The following is a 21,319-nucleotide window of genomic DNA, read 5'->3' on the forward strand; positions in this document are numbered from 1 at the left end:
CAGTATGACGCTGACACTCTCCCATGACTCAGGGATTTGAACGTGGTGGGGGGAGGAAAGACTACTTCAGATTGAGCAACTAAAACAAGGACATTTTTTGCATACTTTCAAACAAACTTGAGAGGGCAATTCTAACTTTTTATGAACATAATGACTTTATTAGCTGGAGAGGCCCATAATGAACACCGGGTGTTTTTTAAAGATGTCCCGTAGAGACTCCACTAGAGGGAGCTTATTTTGTTTCAGGTGAATTTGAAATAACTAATTTTTTTGTATTCTGCAAATATAAAAATATACTTAGAATTTTAAAATGAACAAATAGTAATAGATATTTTGCACTCTGCTCATGTCTTAGATTTGTTTTCATTTTAATTCATGGACGGAAAATATATGATATAGCAATAGTGTCTGCACACTCCTCTTATCTTTTATTAACTATTTAAGTGTGCGTGTGTCAAAGCAGCTTCAGGTTTTAAATTGCTGGACGATCATGTTCCGATTGTGAGATGAGAACATCTGCACACGCTTCATGCAGCTCCACGACGTCACCTGAGCCTTCAGGAGGGGAAGCTGAAGCTGCTGCTGCTGCTGCTGCTGCTGCTGCTGCAGCAACGGTGAGGTTTAATGCTTTTGCTTTCGTAAAAAATCCCTCCAGAGTAATTTAGAGCGGCTTAATTACCGACAGCTTCTCGGCCCAGTTAGAACCAGGTTGTAGCCGGAGGTGACGGCGCGTCTCAATGGGCTGAAAAAGTGTCGCACCTCACACTCAATGAGCTGCTCGGGATTCACTGTTAAGCTGTGGCCGTTAGGCCGTTAGGTGCCGTTCAGCCGTCTCTTTACTTACACAACACGCACACACTGAAGAGTGAATGACACACGCGCATTCATTATGACCCAGTCATTTAGCTACAGCCGATCCTGTCGCTCAGAATTGCTCTGTTCCCATTCTTCCCCAATTACTGCACCCTTCTCTTTATTGTCACTGAGCCTCTGCACCAAGTAAACGGCGCCGTTATGGAGGACTTGGCAGTGGGCACGTCCGTGTTTCCTCCACTCCCATCGCCTCACGTACACGCTCACACTTTAGCATGCTCGATTAGCCAGGAGGGAGGCCTGGAAGACAGGGAGACGTACGAAGCTCTCTGCGTTGATCTACCGTGTTTACTCAGTTATCTGTTCTCTCAAGAGGGCCGCACCGCTCAAAGAACGCCTCCAAACTACCTGCACTCCCACGTGTCTCTACAGTGTGTACCAAGCACGAGCTCGTGCACGGATGAGCTCCGACACCGTGAACAAAATCCCTTTTAAAAAAGGAGCTCACTTGCATTTTTCCTTGAGAGTTTTCTCGCCTGCACCGAGCCGTATGATGGAGCCGTGTGCCGAAACCCGAGCGCGTTCGCCTGTTCAGCGATAACAGAATTAAACGATAAAGGAATTAGTTCTGGAAGAGGAGGAGAGATGAAGATACAGAGCGGGCCTGCGAGGAGCTCGGGAGAGGCAGCAGCTCTGAGAAAGGCTGGAGGTAAGAGCAAGTGTGAAATCTTAATCTCATCTCTCTCCCTTCATATATATATAGTACTGAACACCCCCCCTCCCTTCCTTTTTTCTTACCCAACCCCCATCCTCAGCTAACAAGCTTTCTCATATCAGCGCTGATTATATAAAAGCACCGCAGGGTTTCTCTCTGTCCTGCTATTGCTGCGACCACGCCGTCATCCTTTCCTCCGTCTCCTTCCCCTCTCTCTCCTCTTTCCTAACACCACCTCCTCTTCACACTCTCCCGTAAGGTGCCACCCACTGTGACATCCACCCCGCTATCTCCTCTTTTTCCTTTACCCACACGGGTGTCGGCGTGAGGGTCTTTTGATGCCACTTGTATGTTCAATCATGCTGCGAGTGGGATCCTTGCGAGGCGGAGACTTACTACTCGAAAACCATGTAGAGCATCCCATCTGAGCTGTACGTCTCCAGCAGCTCCACAATGTGCGGGTGCTTCAGCATGTGGCAGATGCTGGCCTCCCTCTTCAGATCTGAAAACACAGAGAGAAAGAGAGAGGGAGAGAGAGAGGGAGAGGGGGAGAGAGAGAGAGAGCGAGAGAGAGAGAGATGAGCATATGTGGCACCAAGACCAGCATGCATTGCATTCATAGGATATGTACTGAAGATTTCATTAGTCTCTTTGATTCTTCAACTGAGGACTGTTAAATTGTGAAAGGCGTGTAATGTACGTAGGAGAATTATTCTCATAAGACCATACTTTTATTTTTGCTGAACAGGAAACACATTTTCCTTTAAAGAAAATCTTTTTAGTCATTATATTCCTATGCTTTTCTCTCCATGCATTCAGTATCAGAAACGTGTATTGACAAGTGTGTTTGCACATACAAGGAGTTTGGTTTGGTGATTGGTGCATGACATTTAACACATATAATTAAAAAAACAACATATATATAAAAATTTGAATAACATTCATACACCACAAGCACAGCCCACGGAGCAATTTGGAGGTTAAGTGTCTTGGACATGGACGTGGACTAGCGAGGCCGGGTATCGAACAGACGACCCGCTCTACCGCTGAACCACCGTCACCGCAGTATGTAGCCTTTCATTTACTGAGCTAACAACGTTGAAGTAACGGCAGCAGTGAAACAAAGAGTACGAGCGTCAAGAAGTGTTCATGTGCCCAGAACAGAATCAGTCTCCAGAGCAGCAAAGGAGACACAGCCGTTTGTCCTCAACCAGGGAGCTGCTGCGTAGGTCTGGGATCTCTTTGGCTCCTTGTCACATTTTACCGATTTACTGCCGACATGTCTTAAAACTGGCACGCCCCTCGCCCTAATTTACAGAACCTCAGCCTGAAACCACTGACAAGGCGCTACATGTTGAAAGACACCTTTACACCTGTAAGCGGCTGAACCCTGAAGCTGAAGCTTTTCTCTGGGCTTCCTGTAGCTCGGCTCTCACCGTTAGCGGAGAGGAAAAGGAGGAAAATGTGCAGCAGAATGGGTCGCACTCCTGAAACACCGTGACTCATCTGCAGGACTGTCTCCTATGCAAATTAACAAAAAAAAAAGTCTCTGCTCTCCTTTAGGTTCAAGTGATGTTTGTTTGTAGTCATTCCCGCTATTTGAGATCCTCGTACTGTTGCATGGCAATAAGCGTCCGACACTTTAATTGGATCTTAAACAAGAGGAGGGTTAATGGAGGAGGTTGAGATGATCAATGCGGTCTGTTTAGACTCTAAACTTCAGAGGGATCACTGAGGAGAGACGACTGACACAGCCGGACAAACACAGACAGCAAAGATCTCGTTCTTATGAGACGAATATGAAGCTTTTGCTTTTAAGTGATTAAAACAGAATACTAGAAACCACTCGATAAAACCAGAGTGATGACAAGACGGACGTGCACGGAGGCCAGGAAAAAAATCATTGCACTTAATCTATAGGAATTGTATGTAAACTGCATCACCACACACACACACATTAGAGCTCTCATGGGGATCAGGCAGAAGCGTGGACACGCCAGCACCTGCACTGCTCACTGACAGTCCACACACACACACACACACACACACACACACACACACACACACACACACACACACACACACACACACACACACACACACACACACACACACACGTCTTCTTCTTGGGAAGAACTCTTCCTTCCTGCTTCCTCCTCGTTCATCATCACCATTTCCTCCAGCTGTCTCTCCCCATTAACTAAAGAGTTTAAATCAAACCTCGTCTCACTCTCTCCAGCTGACGACTCTATATCTCTATATCCTGACTGGACGCCAGGTTTAGTATTGTTATTCTGAACAGCCAAAATAATCTAGGTAACCAAATCTCTCTCTCACATTCACAGGTCTGACATGAGACTCATGGCACCTCTGGGAATGTCTCACTGGAAATGACACTGAAGTTGCAGATGGACGTTCAGGGTTTCTACACAGTTAACTAGCGTTACATTTTAATAGCACACAGAATGCAATTCACCACCTGCGTCACAATTTAACCAGTATGAAAGAATAATGAAGAACAATGACTGATTAATTGAAGTTCTTTTAAGCGTTTGCTAAACTTGACGCTTGTCCATTATGTGTGAGATGAAGAGCTTCCTAGCTGCAGCAGTGACAGCGTCGCTGCAGGTCTGATAGTGCCGACTGAAAATCCCCCCCAAAAAAGGATTCAACAGCCTCCTGCAGACTGTCACAACAGTCCTACAATAAAACAAATCATAGCTGATACTACGGTCTGAGACGGGCAAGAGAAAGAATTCAAGACCTTTCAAATAAATCTCCTCTAACACATTTTAATACGTTCTACGTTATCTTTTGAGGAAACTCAACTCAATGCTTTTTAAGGCTTTTCAAGCTGACTGACAGAAGGAAGAAACATAGAGAAAGGCCTCAGAAAGGCACCACTAACTAAAGTGCATGCCTACCTCCGTAGCACAGCAACAGATGGAGGATGTGGAGCACAAATCTGACCGGTTTTACACCAACAGTCCAGAGAGTAAATCCTACAGATTAGATTTGATAAACAAAAGGGATTTGCCTTCACTATCTAAACATAGCCTGTCCCATCCATCTCGCTTTCATCCTCCCATTCAATCTCTCAATCCTTTGATCTATCCATTCATACTTTCCCCAAAGCAGTTCCTTACTCCTTCACCTCCTGGCAGCTGTTGTTCAGAGACCTTTTGATGGTTGAAGCCCAGCAGAGAAGTAAACATCACATCCAGACGCTTTCTGCCTGAGCTCAATCTCATCTCATTTGCGGGAAAATTCACCAACGAGCGCACTTAAGTGTATTAACCTGTGTGCCAAAATATACATGCTCTGTATACACGGTGCATATGGAAACAGCATATTCCACACTACCAGTGAGGTATTCCCTCGGCTGCTGCTGGAGGTGATTTATGGACAGAAACACTGAAAAGATGGGACTGAGTAGATGTGACACACACACACACACACACACACACACACACACACACACACACACACACTATAATGAACATTTACTGTATTGTTCTTCTATGTATGCAGTGACATTTAATTAAGCTCCCAGTCGAAGCCACGAGCCACTCGTGCTGCTGCGAGCCTCGGCGCTAACATTAAGCTAATCCTCCGAGGACAGGCACGAGGCGTGGGCTAGCTCTAACATGGTGCTAATGCTGCTAAAGCCGGATAAGTGGCTACCTTAAGGGCACAGCAGCGTGCCACATTTAATGTCATCCAGTGAGCTCACTGTTTATGCCCGTCACGGCAAGCGCTGCCGGAGATCACCAAAGATACTTTATCAAACGGGAGGCAAACCAACTTTATTGAGCTAGGAAAAAAACTGCAGCAGGGAAGCTACTTTCATTGATTTTAAGTGTGTGTGTGTGTGTGTGTGTGTGTGTGTGTGTGTGTGTGTGTGTGTTGGGGGGGGGGGGTAGAGTAAGCAACGGGGAATTAATAACCAAAAAAGTGACAGAAAGAGTGAGGAGGAAGAGACGGATAACACTGCAGGATGGGCTGCACACAATTGTGACTTAAACACCAGCTGAAAGACGAAAGACTACAACTTAAAGTGATATCTATTGATTTTCTAATAATCTTGACTGTAGACAATATGAACTAACAAATACAAAATGGAAAACCCATCTCAAAGCTTCTCCCTGAGGTCCAGACCAATACCAATCAACTTGATTTTACATTAAAAACTATTACGGTGAAGTAAGCACCGATATCCACAGACAGAATAACTTCCGGCAAATACAATTACTGAAGCTTTTTCTTTTCATAGTAATACGGATCTGACACATTGAAATGTGCAGAGATATATTTCCTTACACTTACTACGTTAACATGCACACTAATATTTCACTATTATTTTGAATATGACAATTCCTTTTGGATATTCTGAATGAGGCTGTTTTCAAAATGGAGCATTTCCCAATAAGACACGAGATATTCTGATATTATTCTTGTATTAGGAGCATTTTTTGGACATTTGAGGTTATTTCAGCAGCTTGCGACGCGCGGCCTCCTGTGTACTGTACACAAACCAGCTAACAGCAGTTAGTAAGGCCGGGCTACAGATGCATTCCTAACAGAAAAGCCCACATTTCTGGTCGAAAGGAGAAACACACCTACTTTTAAACATTATGAAAGACATCAACAGGTGAGGACGTCCGCCATGGGGACATGTTTACGTGAATCAGACAATGCATGCCTGCATGTTTACAGGATTAGTGGAATGTTAATTTGCATTTGCCTTGTGAGCAGCTTATTAAGAATAAGAATAAGAGAATAAGAGCAACAACCTGAATATTGTGTGCATGTAGACATAGTTACAGTCATTTCATTGTTTAGGCAAAAAACAACAGAAAAGGTTGTGGTTTTAATAAAAAAAGTTTTATTAAAAGAAAGTTACCAACTCCACATCTACTGGACCCATTTAGTTCATTTTGTGTCATTGGTAGTTTCGTGGATGTTATGCATTTGTATAGAAACAACAATATGAAACAAGTCAACAGCTCTGCAGGCGGAGGAATCTATCAGTGTCCATAGCGACGGAAGATTCCTGTATAGCGTGCATACACGTTTATTTCTTCCATCGCGCTCTCCTGTGAGCTGAGAGCGCGTTCATGCAGAGCAACTGGACATTTAAGAGAGAAACTGGGGATTTAGAATCAGTGAGAGTTAGTGCTTAAAAAAAAAGAAATTACAAAAAGAGAGCGAGAGAGAGAGGGAGAGAGAGAGGGAGAGAGAGAGGGAGAGAGAGAAAGGAGGTGATAAACAGATGTGATCTCTACAGTGATCCATGTTCCTCCTGCTGGGAGTCAAAGCCAGCAGTGGAAGGAGGCCTTGCTACCACAGCAACACCACACAGGGCTGTGTGTGTGTGTGTGTGTGTGTGTGTGTGTGTGTGTGTGTGAGATGCTACTGTATGTTCGAGACCTGACAGTGCTTTAGCAGACGAGATGTCACAGTAATGGAAACGGTAAAAACACACACAGGGCTGTAGCTTTTATTTTACGACTGGAGGAAGACGAGGATGGAACGACGAAGGAGGAGAGGGATTTGAGAGGAGGTAGAAACACAGAAGAAGAGGAGACAGTGAAGGAGGAATCCGGGAGGCGGGAGAGTGAAAGAGGCGGAGGGATGAGAGTAGGTGATGGCACATGATGAATTTTGCTCATTCTCTGGCTGGCTTTTCTCTCTCATCCCCTAAGAGGGCTGACCTATTCGTCAGACAGACCTCCGGACAGGCTGACGAGAAACAAGCTGGTGCTGTGTGTGAGTGTGAGTGTGAGTGTGTGTGTGTGTCTTTGTGTCAGGCCTCTGCTGGCCAATCCACTGCCAAGACACGAACCATTTGACCCACTTCCCCCTGGTCTGAGCTCAGTGCCGGGTGTCTGCGTCCTCGTATGTGTGTGTGTGTGTGTGTGTGTGTGTGTGTGTGTGTGTGTGTGTGTGTGTGTGTGTATGTGCCTGCTTGATTACTGCGGTGCTGTGTTACAGCTGCCCGCTCAAGTGAAACTGCTCTGCTTTCTAGAGGCAACAAGGAGGAGGGGAAAATAAAAACAAATCAACTATGAGAACAGTCGCCTGGTGTCAGGGGGGGAGGGGCCTGCAGGGTTTGATGGATTCCTGAGAGCTGCAGAGGAGGGACTGTGATTGGATATAAATGACTGGGGAGGGTGCTGACCATACTACACGTGCGCACACACACACACACACACACACACACACACACACACACACACACACACACACACACACACACACACACACACACACGTGTAGACATATATGCTGGCAACGAAGAGAAATGTTTCGGGTGCACAGTTACAATGAAAAACATTCATTTAGGAGTTTGCGGCCATCTGTCAAACCAGCTTCTCATCACTACTTTTTATGAGAGGAGAGACGGCAAAATAGCGTTTCTAAGGAGGGAACATTTAAACAAGCTCTCCCTTACTGGCAGACGGCCGCTATATACTATAGGGAATGAGTCGAGCCAACGGGACAGAAGACAGCTCAGAGCGGGGAGGCTACAATGAAGATGGATGTGCAGCAATTAACCCGTTATCACAAAGATACCAGCTTGTGTGCAACTGACCGGCAATTTGGGGATTATAGATGGTGAAAGTTGGAAGTAAGAGGTGGAGGAGTTTACAATAACGTAGTTTCCTCTGACATCCAAGCTTCACTGTGCTTTACTTTAAAGCATTTCATATATTGTTTTATAGATTAGTCATGTGACTTCCCTCCGAATTGTTTTTGTCTCATATTTATGAATCTAAATTCTAATCTGAAGCGTCATCACATTTTGAAGACAGTAATTCACAATTAACCGGTCGGAAAATAAGAAATCTATTTAAGTTAACTCCCCCGTCTAAGGGGAAAGTGAAATTCAAGTTCAAGACAAACCGACTCGTTATCAGCAATTGTTTCTGCTCACCCCATAAAATACACAATATACAAAACCTGCAATTTTATGCAGCCATGATTTTATAAATGTCCCTTTGACAGCGTGAGGACTGGTGTTTTGTGAGGGATCACAGTGTGAATGGCTGAGCACTTTATGTCCGCCTTGTGGAAGCTTAAGTAAAGCAAGCAAACGCCCTGTCATGCTGGATTATGCTCTCTTCATCAGCGAGAGAGAATTAGAGAAGGTAAAGAAGGCTGCTGGGTAATGTGGCAGCTAAAGCTCCTCCAAGAAACATTAATTACCTTGAACTCATAGCATGTGTGCATCACTAGATCAACACAATCACCACGACACAGTCTCCACACGGGTGTGGCCGGGTCACGGTGCTGATGTACAGTCTATTATGGGGCTTAATGGAAAGTAATCTGAATACACACTGGCTCTGTGAGGCTGTACTGAATGTGATGAATGTCTCCGACATATCTAAAGATGTGCCGATACCAGTGCCATGACTCCCTTTATTACCGTTTGCATACGTTTCTTGTGAAAGTATTATTATTATTAAATACATGATAAAAGTACAAGTACTGATAATTAGATACAAAAACTGATAATTAGTAGAATATAAAGAACCGTGGAACGAACATTTGTTTACGGATTACATTTAAAGGGACAGTCCAACAGTAGTCTTTGTGAAAGTGAGATGCTGACTGCAAGAAGCAGGTATTTAGCCTAGCTTAGCTTAGCATAACACAGCGGAGGAGATAGACGGTCTTTACAGAGCCAGGTATTTAGTTTTAGGCCTATATGTTGGCATAGGCTACAGTATATGTACTCATTTATTAACAGGTCTTCATATGTTCAGTTATGCTTTTATGGGCTCTCGCTAGAATTCACTTGATGAGATTATTAAACATTTTGTAGCTGTTTTTGTTCAATAAAAGGAAACTCCTTAAAGTAGAAGTAAATAGAGACCTCAGGTTAGAAAGGCGACTGACGCTCGTAAAGATTACGAGCTTCTCTTCTTCTCTCTCTCTCTTCCTTTGTGTGTTGGTGATGTCATTTCTGTACCGTGAAGCCTCCATTTATTGTTCTATTTAACAAGTAAAACAAATCCCTCCACACAGCCCAGTGACAGGTTAGGGTTAGGTTAAACTGCTCAGTGTTGTCCATTCTATTGCTTTCTAAAAATACCTGCTCGATACACGGACAGCAGTAGACCTGCGTCACAAACGACCGGCGGCGTTCTACTTCCTCTAATAAAGAACTGCAATCCTACGAATCTCTATTCAGACTTCTCTGTTCCTCTAATAGTTTGTGCGTTATCACCTCCCACCCAAAAAAAAAAATCCAAATATCTTTAATTCAATCTCTCCATCCCTCCCTCCGCCGCCTTCAGCCAGCGGCAGATATCTGATGAGACTTCTGACTCGTCTGGACGAAGCTCGGCAGCCTCGCTCTGGATTAACAACAACACCTGTTTAATGAATCTCTGGATAATGCAACAACAAATATGAAGTTGAGCAGTCAGGCCTGTTTTTTCTTAAGTTAGACTTTTAATGACCTTAATAGTCTGTGAATATTTGAATAATTACTGCACGCATAACTCTCAGTATAGCCTGAATAATTAGTATTAAAGTTCTGTGCGTTCAGAGGAAGAATAAGTTTGTTTTTTAAATATTCTGACCTGCAGTATGTCCTCTACATAACATATGTTACATCCTACGAACTCCATCTGTTTCAGCATCATAGTATTTGATTTGTATATATATATATATATATATATATATATATATATATATATAAAAAATATATTGCTGTTTAATCACTGAACAGTGGGGGGACGTTGTACACTTCTTTCCTAAAGCAGTCCTCTCAAGGTGCCCTCGGCATGGCTTCATAATGAACCGCTTCAATGAAAACAGCCCAAAGACCACAGAAGAAGACTGTGATTGAACCGGGAAACTCCCAAGTGTGGCTGTGAGCAGCTGAGTGAATGAGAAGTAGGCCAGTGTGGACTTACACTCGTAAACAAGGACAAGCATCTGACCTCTCCATTGCATTAACTTTTAGTGTGCAACAGAGTGTGGAAAAAGCAATTATCTGCAGTTATATTTATGAGTACAGAGACACAGTGAGAGGTTTGTGATCCCTTACCCTCCGTGCTGAGTCCAGGACTGGAGGTGAACTGAGCCACGTCCACGATTTTGACAGCGAACTGCTGCCCCGTCTCTCTGTTGATGCATCTCCGCACCACGCTGAAGGGACCCCTTCACAACACACACACAGAGAGAGAGAGAGAGATAAAACATTTAACATGTGGGTTGTCAGACGGGTTCTTGCCAAACCCTGCAGTCAGCCTGCAGTAACTGATCTACTGGCAGAAAGAAGCTGGAAGAAAACAACACACATGATCACCTTGTACAGTCAACATGGTGGACTTGTTAAACAGTTAAACCACACGTTGGACACGGAGCAACATTCCTGATCATCTGATGACTGTTAGAGCTTTACTGCTGAGGGTAGTGAACTAAAACAGTCGGGTTTCAGGCCATAAAGCCGTAACAGTGATCTAGAGCTGAGGGGACATGGCTGTTTGATCCATTACTGATATAAAGATATGATGATTATGGCAGCTGTAAGTGAGAAAGAAGGCTCAAGCTAATCGGTATCACAATGGGTGAACCGCGATGCTTCCTTATCATCTGTTATCATCGCTCTACTGTCTGCTCTCACACAGCAGCACAAAATGCCCCAAAATCACATAAAACAAATCCAATTGATGTTTAAAGCATGAAACAAAAACTTAAATGACTAATTTGGTTGGTTTTGAATATTGTTTGATAACAATATGATTGTATCACTGTGATGTTAAACCAAAAAGCCAATAAAATAATTTTGAATTACTGCATAATCCCTGAAGTAAATCCCCCCCCCCCACAGCACTACAACTCCTCGTCGTTCAAATGTTCACCCAAGAGGCTGGAGAATACTCTGTGTGTGTGTGTGTGTGTGTGTGTGTGTGTGTGTGTGTGTGTGTGTGTGTGTGTGGTGTGTGTGTGTGTGTGTGTGTGTGTAAGCATATCAGCACATGCAGAGAAGACCGCACTTTGGATCTCATCGCTGAGGTCGGCGGGTTCACAAATTGAATCATCCCTCCTGTGGAGAGAGAGCGCATCATCTCATTTCAGTCCACGGGATAAACAGAGGTCCACCACTCCGGGGCTGCGGGTCAGAATTAACAAGCCGGCAGGTCAGGGTTACGGTGCTGTACGGCGGCATCAGACCGTCGGACTCACAACACTGGAGGTAATGGGCTTGAGCTGACCCGAGCATACCGTTAAATAATGCGTGTCATGTGTTGGGAAGATGAGGTTTAGCAGCAGGGAGGAGGGAGGAGGGAGGAGGGAGGAGGGAGGGAAGCCGGATAAATGAAGCAATAGATCTTGTGTAAGAAAAAAAAGTAAAACACTCAGGCAAAACCTGCTGGCAGCAGCAAACACATAATCCAATCCATCTATTTTCTATACCTGCTTATGCCTGAAACCTATCCCAGCATGCACTGGGTGAAAAGCAAGGGAAAGTCCCTGGACAGGTCAGCGGGCACAAGCTGCAATGTGACGGATTAATAAGTAGGAAAGCACACTTTAGCTGCCTGCTTAGCTGTCATCAAGTTATTTGTGGACGCCGATGAGGCGGTTTAATGATGTGGATTATTAGGCCACGCCATAGTCATAAAGTATGTGTGTGTGTCTTTAATACAGCTGAGAATTAATACAGATCTGATATCTGATTTAGGGAATTGATATTGAAACAATACTTCATTGTGGCCTGCAAAAAGCAAGGCCATTGTTTACCATTTCAAAGAGGTACAACACTTTAATTTTACCAGGTGAAATAATATCAGCGAGGAGGATGAAACCAGGTTAGAAAACGAGTATGTACTGTGTTTCTTTCCATGGGTCAACTATGTGCTTCAGTGTGTAACTGTAGAGACTGTGAGAGATATTAACACGATGTCGTGAAACCATTGTTCTTCTCATTTCACAAACAAAAACTCAAAGTTCCAGCCAGATATTCAAGGCCACAAATTAATACTCGATGTTACAGAGAAAAATAGTGAAATAATGACAGCCAGCTCTAGACGGGAGCACAACAAGCAAACCGTTCTGCTGTCTGTTACCTTGGTGACAATGTTTCTAACTCCAGCTCACATAAATCAAGATGACCCAGATCAAAGCATGACTGGAGGAAGATAACTGTGGACTGTAGCACGCATGTGCATGATGATGATGATGATGATGATGTGTACGTAGAAACAAGACAAAAAAAAAAAAAGCTAAGTAACTCCTATAACACAACTCATCATTTTAAACTCGTATGTTTTTCTCCAATGAATGCTCTTTTGTGTTCCAACTCATCACCATTTCATTAATGACTCAAACAAGCCTGAGCCTTCTTTAAGAGTAGAGAGCGCCGCGAAGGCAGAGCGGAGAGAGGCTTCAGAGTACAGTAGAGTACTGTAGTAGAGTACAGTACTGTAGTAGAGTAGGGTACAGTAGAGTACAGTAAATTAGAGTACTGGCCTGATCAGGCAACTGGCTGATTGTAAGTACTGGCAGCTTCTTACTGGCCTCGGGCCATCAGCAAACCTTATTGTTGGAGTGTGTAACAGCGAGAGCTCTATCTGAGTGATTGGAGAGTTAACAGCACAGTGCGTACCAGACAGAACATAATACAAGATAATAGATTCAAAAATGATACATTATGCAGTGATACATACATCTTTGACTGTGACCGCCACTCATCTCCACTTGTGTATTCTATCTAATTATGATTATCTGTATTTATTTATCAGTATTTCTTTTTAAGAGCAGGGATGGGATTTGAGATTGCTGAATATAATTAGGTTATAAAATAAAGATGACCCAGATAACACTGTTATTGGTATGGTTTCTCAGGGCCATGGAAATAGAGATGCTTCATCTCGTTCATACTTCCCTGTCCACTGGGTGAACTGGGAAACTTAACAATTAGCTGGGTTCACCAGCGGAGCAGCCTCTAACTAGCGGAGAGAGACAGCAACCAAAACACACACACACACACACACACACACACTACCTGCAGCCTTCTGTGAAATACCCATCCCACAGCAAATCACACTCAGCCAAACCTCAGTGGTGATGTGAAAGCACCCGTTTCACAGCCACACAAAACATCACCCCCGGCTGCAGCAGACGGCGCAACACCGTCTGGCCTGGGTTTGAACACAAGCAGTGCTGCTCAAGTGTGTGTGTGTGTGTGTGTGTGTGTGTGTGTGTGTGTGTGTGCGTGTGTGGAGTGTGTGTGGAGTGTGAGGCAGTCTTTGTGCAATGACTGGTTGAACAGATGGTGATCAAGCTAAAGCTGCTTAGCGTCAGAAGGGTGAGGTAGGACGGCACCGTGCCCAAGCGTGCAAGAGACGCACGCACACACACACACACACACACACACACACACAAACACTCGTACGTACACACACACACACACACACACACACACACATACTCGTACACACACACGCAAACACTCGTACACACACGCAGTATAAACATAGATCAAACTCAGACGGAAATAAACTATATGGGAAGTGTTACTGAGCAAACTGTTACCGAGACCAAAGGGATGGTGCAACGGTTCTATGCTGTATGCAGCCCTCTCCATCTCTAACTCTCTCACTCACTCACACTCATATACACACACACACACACACACACACACACACACACACACACACACACACACACACACACAACTGAGTCACCAGTTTGTTGAGCAGGAAGATTCCGCTGTGTCCCCGGGTCACCATCCCATGAGAGGCATTCATTTACAGGCTGCTCCTGAGTGCATTTAACCAAGACACACACGCACAGAGTGAGATGGTAAATTCCACATTAACTCGTCGAATCCATCTGTTTGCAGGGCTGGACAGTGCAGGGTTGCCAGGTTGCAACCACTTTGTGACTCTGGCAACAAATTCTTGGACTTAAGTTGCCATCAGTGGCAACAATGTTATAACGTAAAAATAGGGAGAGCAAACAGAAAAGGGGCAAAGTATACCGGTATCTTTAAGCTGGACGGAAGATTATATTGTACAAAAACATACACATGACATGTATGTCACATTTCCATTGTTAAGCTGATATTCTGAAAGCCATTGTTACTTATTAAAGACACTATTTGTTGGCTAGTTACACTGAATGTTGACGTGCGGTGTGCAGATTGTAGCTCTGGAAGCGACTGGAAAGAAAAGAAAGAGTGACAAACACGGCAGCTTTCTCTGAAGCCTCTTGGACTGTGAAGAGCCGGGCTCCGTGGGGAAATCTAGCATTCCAACGGAAAGATAACACCAGCTTGCAAACAACGAATTTGTCAATTTTGGGAAGTCAGCACTCAGAGCCAAATGAAAAGTCTATTTGAAATTAAACTCAAACTCCAGCAGGGACACGGTTTCAGCCCAAACTTTTGTTGGAGCAGGTACGTCGGGTCAAAGAGCTCTCATTAGTAATGCAGTGGAGTTCTCCACCGCTGCGTTATCTTCCTCCACGTTACCGTCTAGTCGCTTCACCTCTGCACCCCCCCCCTCCTCCTCCTCCTCCTCCTCCTCCCCCTCCTCTCCCCTCCTCTCAGCGCAGCAAATGTCAGGCCTCGCTTGAGGCTGCACTCCGAACGGCGATGAACAAGAGGCCCTGGAGGAGCTGGACAAACAGAGGAGAGGCGGGCGAGATGGGAAGAAATACTGAGTCTTGAATAAATAGCTTATAAATAAAGACAAAGGTAACAGTGAGAAGATAAAACAGTTGGTTAAAACAGAGGCTTGACAGAACGTGGACCATAGACAGCTAATTTAGAAAGACAACAGTGTCATTGTTTTTAGTCATTAGTTACAGCTTCTATCATTGAAACTGAGATTCACTAAATTATATATAACAAGAACTTGAATATTACAGAAAGAGATGTATTTAGGATTATCATCTTTTATTATTAATTATTTTTTGGGTCCATAATTTCCTAAAAACTTCCCGGAGAGTCGTTATTTGGTATCAGCAGCACGTCAGCAGCTTCAGTCCTCCGTCTGTGTCTAGACAGGATGCATTCAGGCGCACTATTGAGTCTATAGGTCACCTGCAATTTAGCAGCGTTCAGAGACAAAAACACAGTCTGTAGTTATGGACCTGTTTCATTGAGTGGCCTGTAGAGACGGCGAAAAACCCAGTTGAAACGCCTCCTGTGTCAACTTCTAGTTCTTCAGGTATGCTGCAGGTTCAGCTGAGCTGCTGTGCACTGACTAGAAGAGTCTAGGTTATGCCAACTTAGCAATAAATTGAGATTAACTGATTGGAAGTGAAGGTATTGGAGAATGTATCTTTTTTATTTTGGAGGAATTTATAAAGCTGCAAAATTGCATGTTTAGCAACAATTTTTGAAAATTCTGGGTTTTGGTCGACTAAAATACATCCCAGTATATAGCGTGCGTGTGTGTGTGTGTGTGTGTGTGTGTGTGTGTGTGTGTGTGTGTGTGTGTGTGTGTGTGTGTGTGTGCGCGCGTCTGTGTGAGAGAGAGAGTGTTGAGCGTAGAGCTACTCTGGAGCAGATGAGAGGCTTATTCACAGCAGCCTGGGCAAGCCTTAAAAAAGGGTTTAAGGGGCACAATCGATCTTCTGCACACATCAAAAGTAGGAAAGATTAACTTTAGAATGTGTCAGGGGAGGAGGTGAAGGGAGGCAGACAGTGGGGGTGGTGATGGGAGGGGAGAAGCAGCTTTGAACCGCAGACGGCTCAAGTGGCGGAACTGGGAGTGTTGGAAGAAATCGACTGTATGTGGAGGAGCCATTCCGGGTTTGAATGGGGCTCAGCTGCACACAGCGTCAGCCATTATGGCTCTGAATAGAAGTCAGCTGCACATGGGCTGTTCTGATGATTCCTGCACTTTAGCCACCCTCACTAAAATAACAGGAAGCGGGGAGAGAGAGAGAGAGAGAGAGAGGGGGGGGGGGGGGGGGGGGGGGGGGGGGGGGGGGGGGGGCAAAAAGAAGAGGAGCCACATGGACAGGAAGAGAAGCAGGGTGAGTCCCGTTTGTGCAAACACGCCTCCACAATTTATCCTAACCCAGATTTCACTCCGGTGTTTCAGAGTTGGAGGGATTTATTAACTACATTATGAGATACTTAGCGGTGAATTATGGAGGCGGGGGGTTGATCAAGGTTACTCCAAATTCTGTTCATTTGCTCATTATATCAAGATGTTGACTCAAACCCTTTTTTTTTTTCTCCTCCGGTATTTTTTGACTTATTGTCTCATTATCGTCTAGTAATTACATGAAATGGGTTTCTCAAGGTCTCAACGTGTTGCTGAGCTTATAATTTATCATCTGTGCCGAAACTGTTTATCAAATAAAAGTGTTGATCGGTGTTGTGGTCTCTACTTTAAGGCGTTTCTCTCCAATCCAAGACAATCTTTACATTTTAAACTTTACATTTTTAGGACATCGTCATCGCACTGATGTGTGTTCAAGTGTTCATTTTTCAGAAGTTATTTGATGCTATAAAAAGGTGGAGATGTAACTTTACAAAACCAAGTTTGTCTGTTTACTTTGTACACGGCCTATCAATATCTATCCAAGCACTCCATCTCACTCTATTCAAGATGTTTTGACGTGTGTGGAGACGCATCGTCCATTTAAAACATACAGACCTGGCTTATTGGTAAAAATATAGTGTAGATTATGGTGTTAAAAAATGAAACGCTCATCATTGTGTACGGTCAAAAGTCTTTCAGGATCTCCAGAAACACAGGTTCATCTTAAAAAGATGAAATCACAGCATGCATATGCCGTTATTGAGGTTTTATATAATATGTATTTTATATTGAATGAAAGAAACTAAACCTGACAAGCCGATGGAGTTTTAAAAAAAAGAGGACAGTCACGAATCAGCTCTGCTGCTGGCTCTATAATTAATTCATTGTGATTCGAACATTTCTTCTCTAATTGCCGGTGGCTTCGGTAACGCTAAAAAAAAAAAAGCCTTTTTTTTTTTACTCATTTGAGATCGCCTCTCCTCCTTCGCTGATCTTTTCTTCACTTCTTTCACTGCTCCTTCTGGAGCAGCAGTGCAGAGCTTTAGGACACATCGGCGGCCCATCGGGGGGGTTAATCCGGTGTGTACGGCTGCACCACGTCTTAACAAGATGCAACGGCGAGCAAATAGAGTGGTCTCCCGTGTTAAAAAGAGTCAACACGTGTGGCCTCACGTCTCACAGCTCGCAGCAGTCTGCTGGTACATGACTGACCCTGTGAGGGAGGATGTGTGGACAGGCTGGGATGAGGGTGAAGTGTCCGCGCTGCGTTCCACGTCTGGGGGTAACCGGCGGGGGATTTATGACCGCATCAAAAAAATAGGGTGCCCTGTATCGCATGCCGTCTATCTGCATCTGAGCGCGCGTGTCGCTGCAGTAAAAAGGTGATTTGCGGGCCGCACTCCATCCCAACTCGGCGGTGCATCAGTCACTCGCCGTCTCATTCCGTAAATGTCACCGGCTTTACGACGCACGCGGGTCCGTGCAGCATCACTCACACTCGGACTGTGGCGGACCTGTGGCGGAGCGGCTCACATGTGCGTCAGTCGGGTCATTGGAAACAACAGGAGGAGGAAGCTGCACTAAAGGTTCCACTAAAGGCTGCTTTACTCTACTGCGTCTCCAGCTCCTGATGCCCACCACAGGCATGGCAGTTAGTTTTTGCAATCAGGTGATCCGTTCAGTTTTTTGTGTTTTTTTTTACATCAAGTATCCGCATGAACAATGCAAAAAATAATTGAATAGTGCTATCTTCAAAAGAAGAAGAAACAGTTACCTACAGAGAGAAACCATAAAGGAGAGATAATGTAGAAATAATCGACCCGGGCTGTTATCGGGAAAAGCACAATGAGACCGAAATGAATGAGAAGTGAAGAGCTCAGGACTGTAACAGACTCACAGCCACCAGACGTTGTAATGAACTTCAGCCTGCAGGAAACATTCAGAGAATCACGACTCGATGGATGTGATTAACGTGTTTACGCCTCGCAGAGAGCCTCTGGAGAGCGGAGAAGTCTGAGATAAGTGAGAGACAGGAACATGACTGAAACGAGACAAACGGATACGTGATTCTACTAACTGCGCTGTGTTAACTCTCTAACGTGGTAAACCTACGTACTTATATTGCCCTTCAATTTTCTGATAATAATACAATGCTTTGCCTTTTATTGGCGTCAGCAGTCCTGGAAGGAAAACTAAGTTAGGAAAACTATTTTAGCGTTTGCCCTCGACGGGAGTCGATATCCGTTTTACCGGCTGAACCGGCATTTGTCATTATGACGCGTCGTGGCAAATCAATAAGTCGGCAACCTGTGTCAACAACGCCACTGCACTAAATACAGGTCATTATGTGTGAGTGATAGGCAATATGACAACGTGATTAACATAATAATAGGTTTGTTTATGAGCCGACTAACGGATCCACTGGTGTTTGACAGGCGGAGCGCAATTTACTGCCGAGGCCAAGGCCGGTCTCACGGAGGACATCGCACCTCGGTGGAGGAGGGAGGAGCTTGTTTTTTGACACTATACCGGACCGATAGCACCGTGAAGGAGGCGTGGCCCCAACCCTCCAAAAACATGTACAATGTATCTTCTGGGAACCGTGAACATCCGTTGTAAAAGTAAAAACAAGTGTCGGTCAAGAGAACAATGTACACAGAGACATTAATGGATGAAAGGAAGAGCAGAGGGTTACCAAAATATCACAGAAGTTGCATGAATATCCACATTGCATGTCAGAGTAGACCAAGTAGATGAAGCTCAAACATGTGGTGTAAAAGATTGACTGACCGACTAAATTATCTCATCCTCATTAAGCCCAGGAAGAGCTGGAGCGGTCAGCTTTGACTCTTGAATTGACAGGTTTAGACATCTTTCATTGGCTAAGCTGCGTTCTGTTGTCATCTTTCTTCACTCAGTCGTGTGGAGACGCACACATTGATTCAGCGGCTGCAGTAAAGCTTCGATCAATCGGCTGATGTAGTACCTTTTTACTCTCAGATAACTGTAAATTACGGTAAAAGTGTCAAAAAAAAAACCTGGTGTGAGTCCAACACAGAAATGCAGCTCGGTACTTTAGGGACGCCGAAGCAGAGAAAACGGCTCTGGTGGAGTGAAGATTCATGAGTCTGCAGTTTATGAAGTGAACAAATCACAGACGGAGCCAAACACAAAGATACCCGTCCCCAAGAGAAACAGATATACAAACGCAAAGAAGGGGGAGAAAGTCAGAGAATACATCTGAGCAATGAGAATGATATACAATAAGTTGTTCGGGGTGGGGCTGTCATGAATATATCCCTCTATTGTATTATATTTGTATAATGTTAAAGGATTAATACATATGAATCTCATATGCTATAAGGTTGAAGAAAGGCTCACGTGTTCAGATCGTACTACAGCTGTGAGCATTGAAACACTGCACAAGGATTTCAGATCATAACTTAGCCAAAGTCATTCCTCTAATGTGATCATCAGCATAACTGAAATAAAGTCATGACCCCGTATCGCCATAATTGCTTAAGCTCTTGAGAGAGGGAGCGAGGGAGAGCAAGAGAGAGACAGACAGAGAGACGGGAGACAGAGACAGAGAGAGACAGAGAGAGCGAGGAGAGAGAGACAGAGAGAGCGAGAGAGAGAGACAGAGCGAGAGAGAGAGAGACAGAGAGCGAGAGAGAGAGAGCGAGGGAGAGATTGATGTGCTTTAGTTCAGTAGTTAAAGCGCTTTATGTCATACTGAAAGTGATTATCTCTCTTATCGGAATATTCCCCTTTTTTTTCTTCCTTTCATCACCTGATCGTCTTACTTCCTGGGCTGCTGATTGGCTGCTGATTGCTGGTGTGTGACCGTCGGTGGGAAACCAGTGAGGGATTGCGTTCCTTTATTTCCGCTGCACTAGTGCTTCTTGCTGGTTGATTGGTGCAACTTTATGGTTGAGAGTGAGAACTCAGAGGGCGTCATCCGCCCTCAGCACTATTGTAGCACCTATGTACACGGCAACTACAGGGAGGGAGATGAGGAAGCAGGTTTTCTCATGTCCTATTTAAACGGTATGTGCTGCTGTGAAAGGGGGAAGGGGGGGGGGGGGCAACTATTTTTGTTGCAGAGCTGGATTGGGCCCGCGGGCTACTATTTGCATCCCGCTGTGACTACTTTGTACTTTATTTCATGCACGACAGAATAACATGGAGACAGTGGAACAAATTGATGGTGGTGATCTTTTAAAGTTGAATGTGATGCAGACTTCTGCTAGGCAACGCAGCCGAGTGAGACAAGACGCCTAATGAATCTCAATGTGTTCCCACACACACACACACACACACACACACACACACACACACACAGACAGACAGACAGACAGACAGACAGACAGACAGACAGACAGACAGACAGACACACAGACAGACAGACAGACACACACACACACACACCTCTGCTTCAGATCATAGCAGGGTCTCCTCGTGTGAGGATGTGAGAGCAGCGAGTGCAGCCCTTAAGAGACGTGTTTGTATGTGCGCCTGTGCTGTTCGCTGCCAACGAAGACTTTAAGGGGATCCTGCAGTGCCGCGAATTCAATTAAACGTCTGACATTTCCAGCATCATCCGCCCGCCCAGAGGCTTCACCGCACAGAGAAAAAAAAAAGGGAAACAAGGGCCGAGAACAACCGAGAAAGTGAGTAAAACACTGTTAGAACAAACGACGAAACGCTGATCATTAAATGTTTTCACGTGCAACACCAGAAAATCAATTGCACCTACACATCC

The 21,319-nt window shown here is 44.6% G+C and overlaps 1 protein-coding gene across 14 annotated transcripts in view; it reads right to left on the reverse strand.

The window, feature by feature from the left end:
* Positions 1 to 21,319, reverse strand: part of caska (calcium/calmodulin-dependent serine protein kinase a) — a 102,593-nt gene that overhangs the window by 55,836 nt on the left and 25,438 nt on the right. For all 14 annotated transcript variants that reach the window (XM_068702354.1, XM_068702329.1, XM_068702362.1 and 11 more), the window contains exons 2-3: positions 10,593 to 10,705; positions 1,925 to 2,030 (exon numbers count right to left, since the gene is read on the reverse strand). In XM_068702354.1, coding sequence (XP_068558455.1) covers positions 1,925 to 2,030; positions 10,593 to 10,705 — 219 coding nt within the window. The remainder of the gene's footprint in view (positions 1 to 1,924; positions 2,031 to 10,592; positions 10,706 to 21,319) is intronic.

This window comes from Cebidichthys violaceus, unplaced genomic scaffold, assembly GCF_023349555.1.
Source record: "Cebidichthys violaceus isolate CVI_PGR_0920_01 unplaced genomic scaffold, fCebVio1.0.p SCAF_11, whole genome shotgun sequence".
NCBI lineage: Eukaryota > Metazoa > Chordata > Actinopteri > Perciformes > Stichaeidae > Cebidichthys > Cebidichthys violaceus.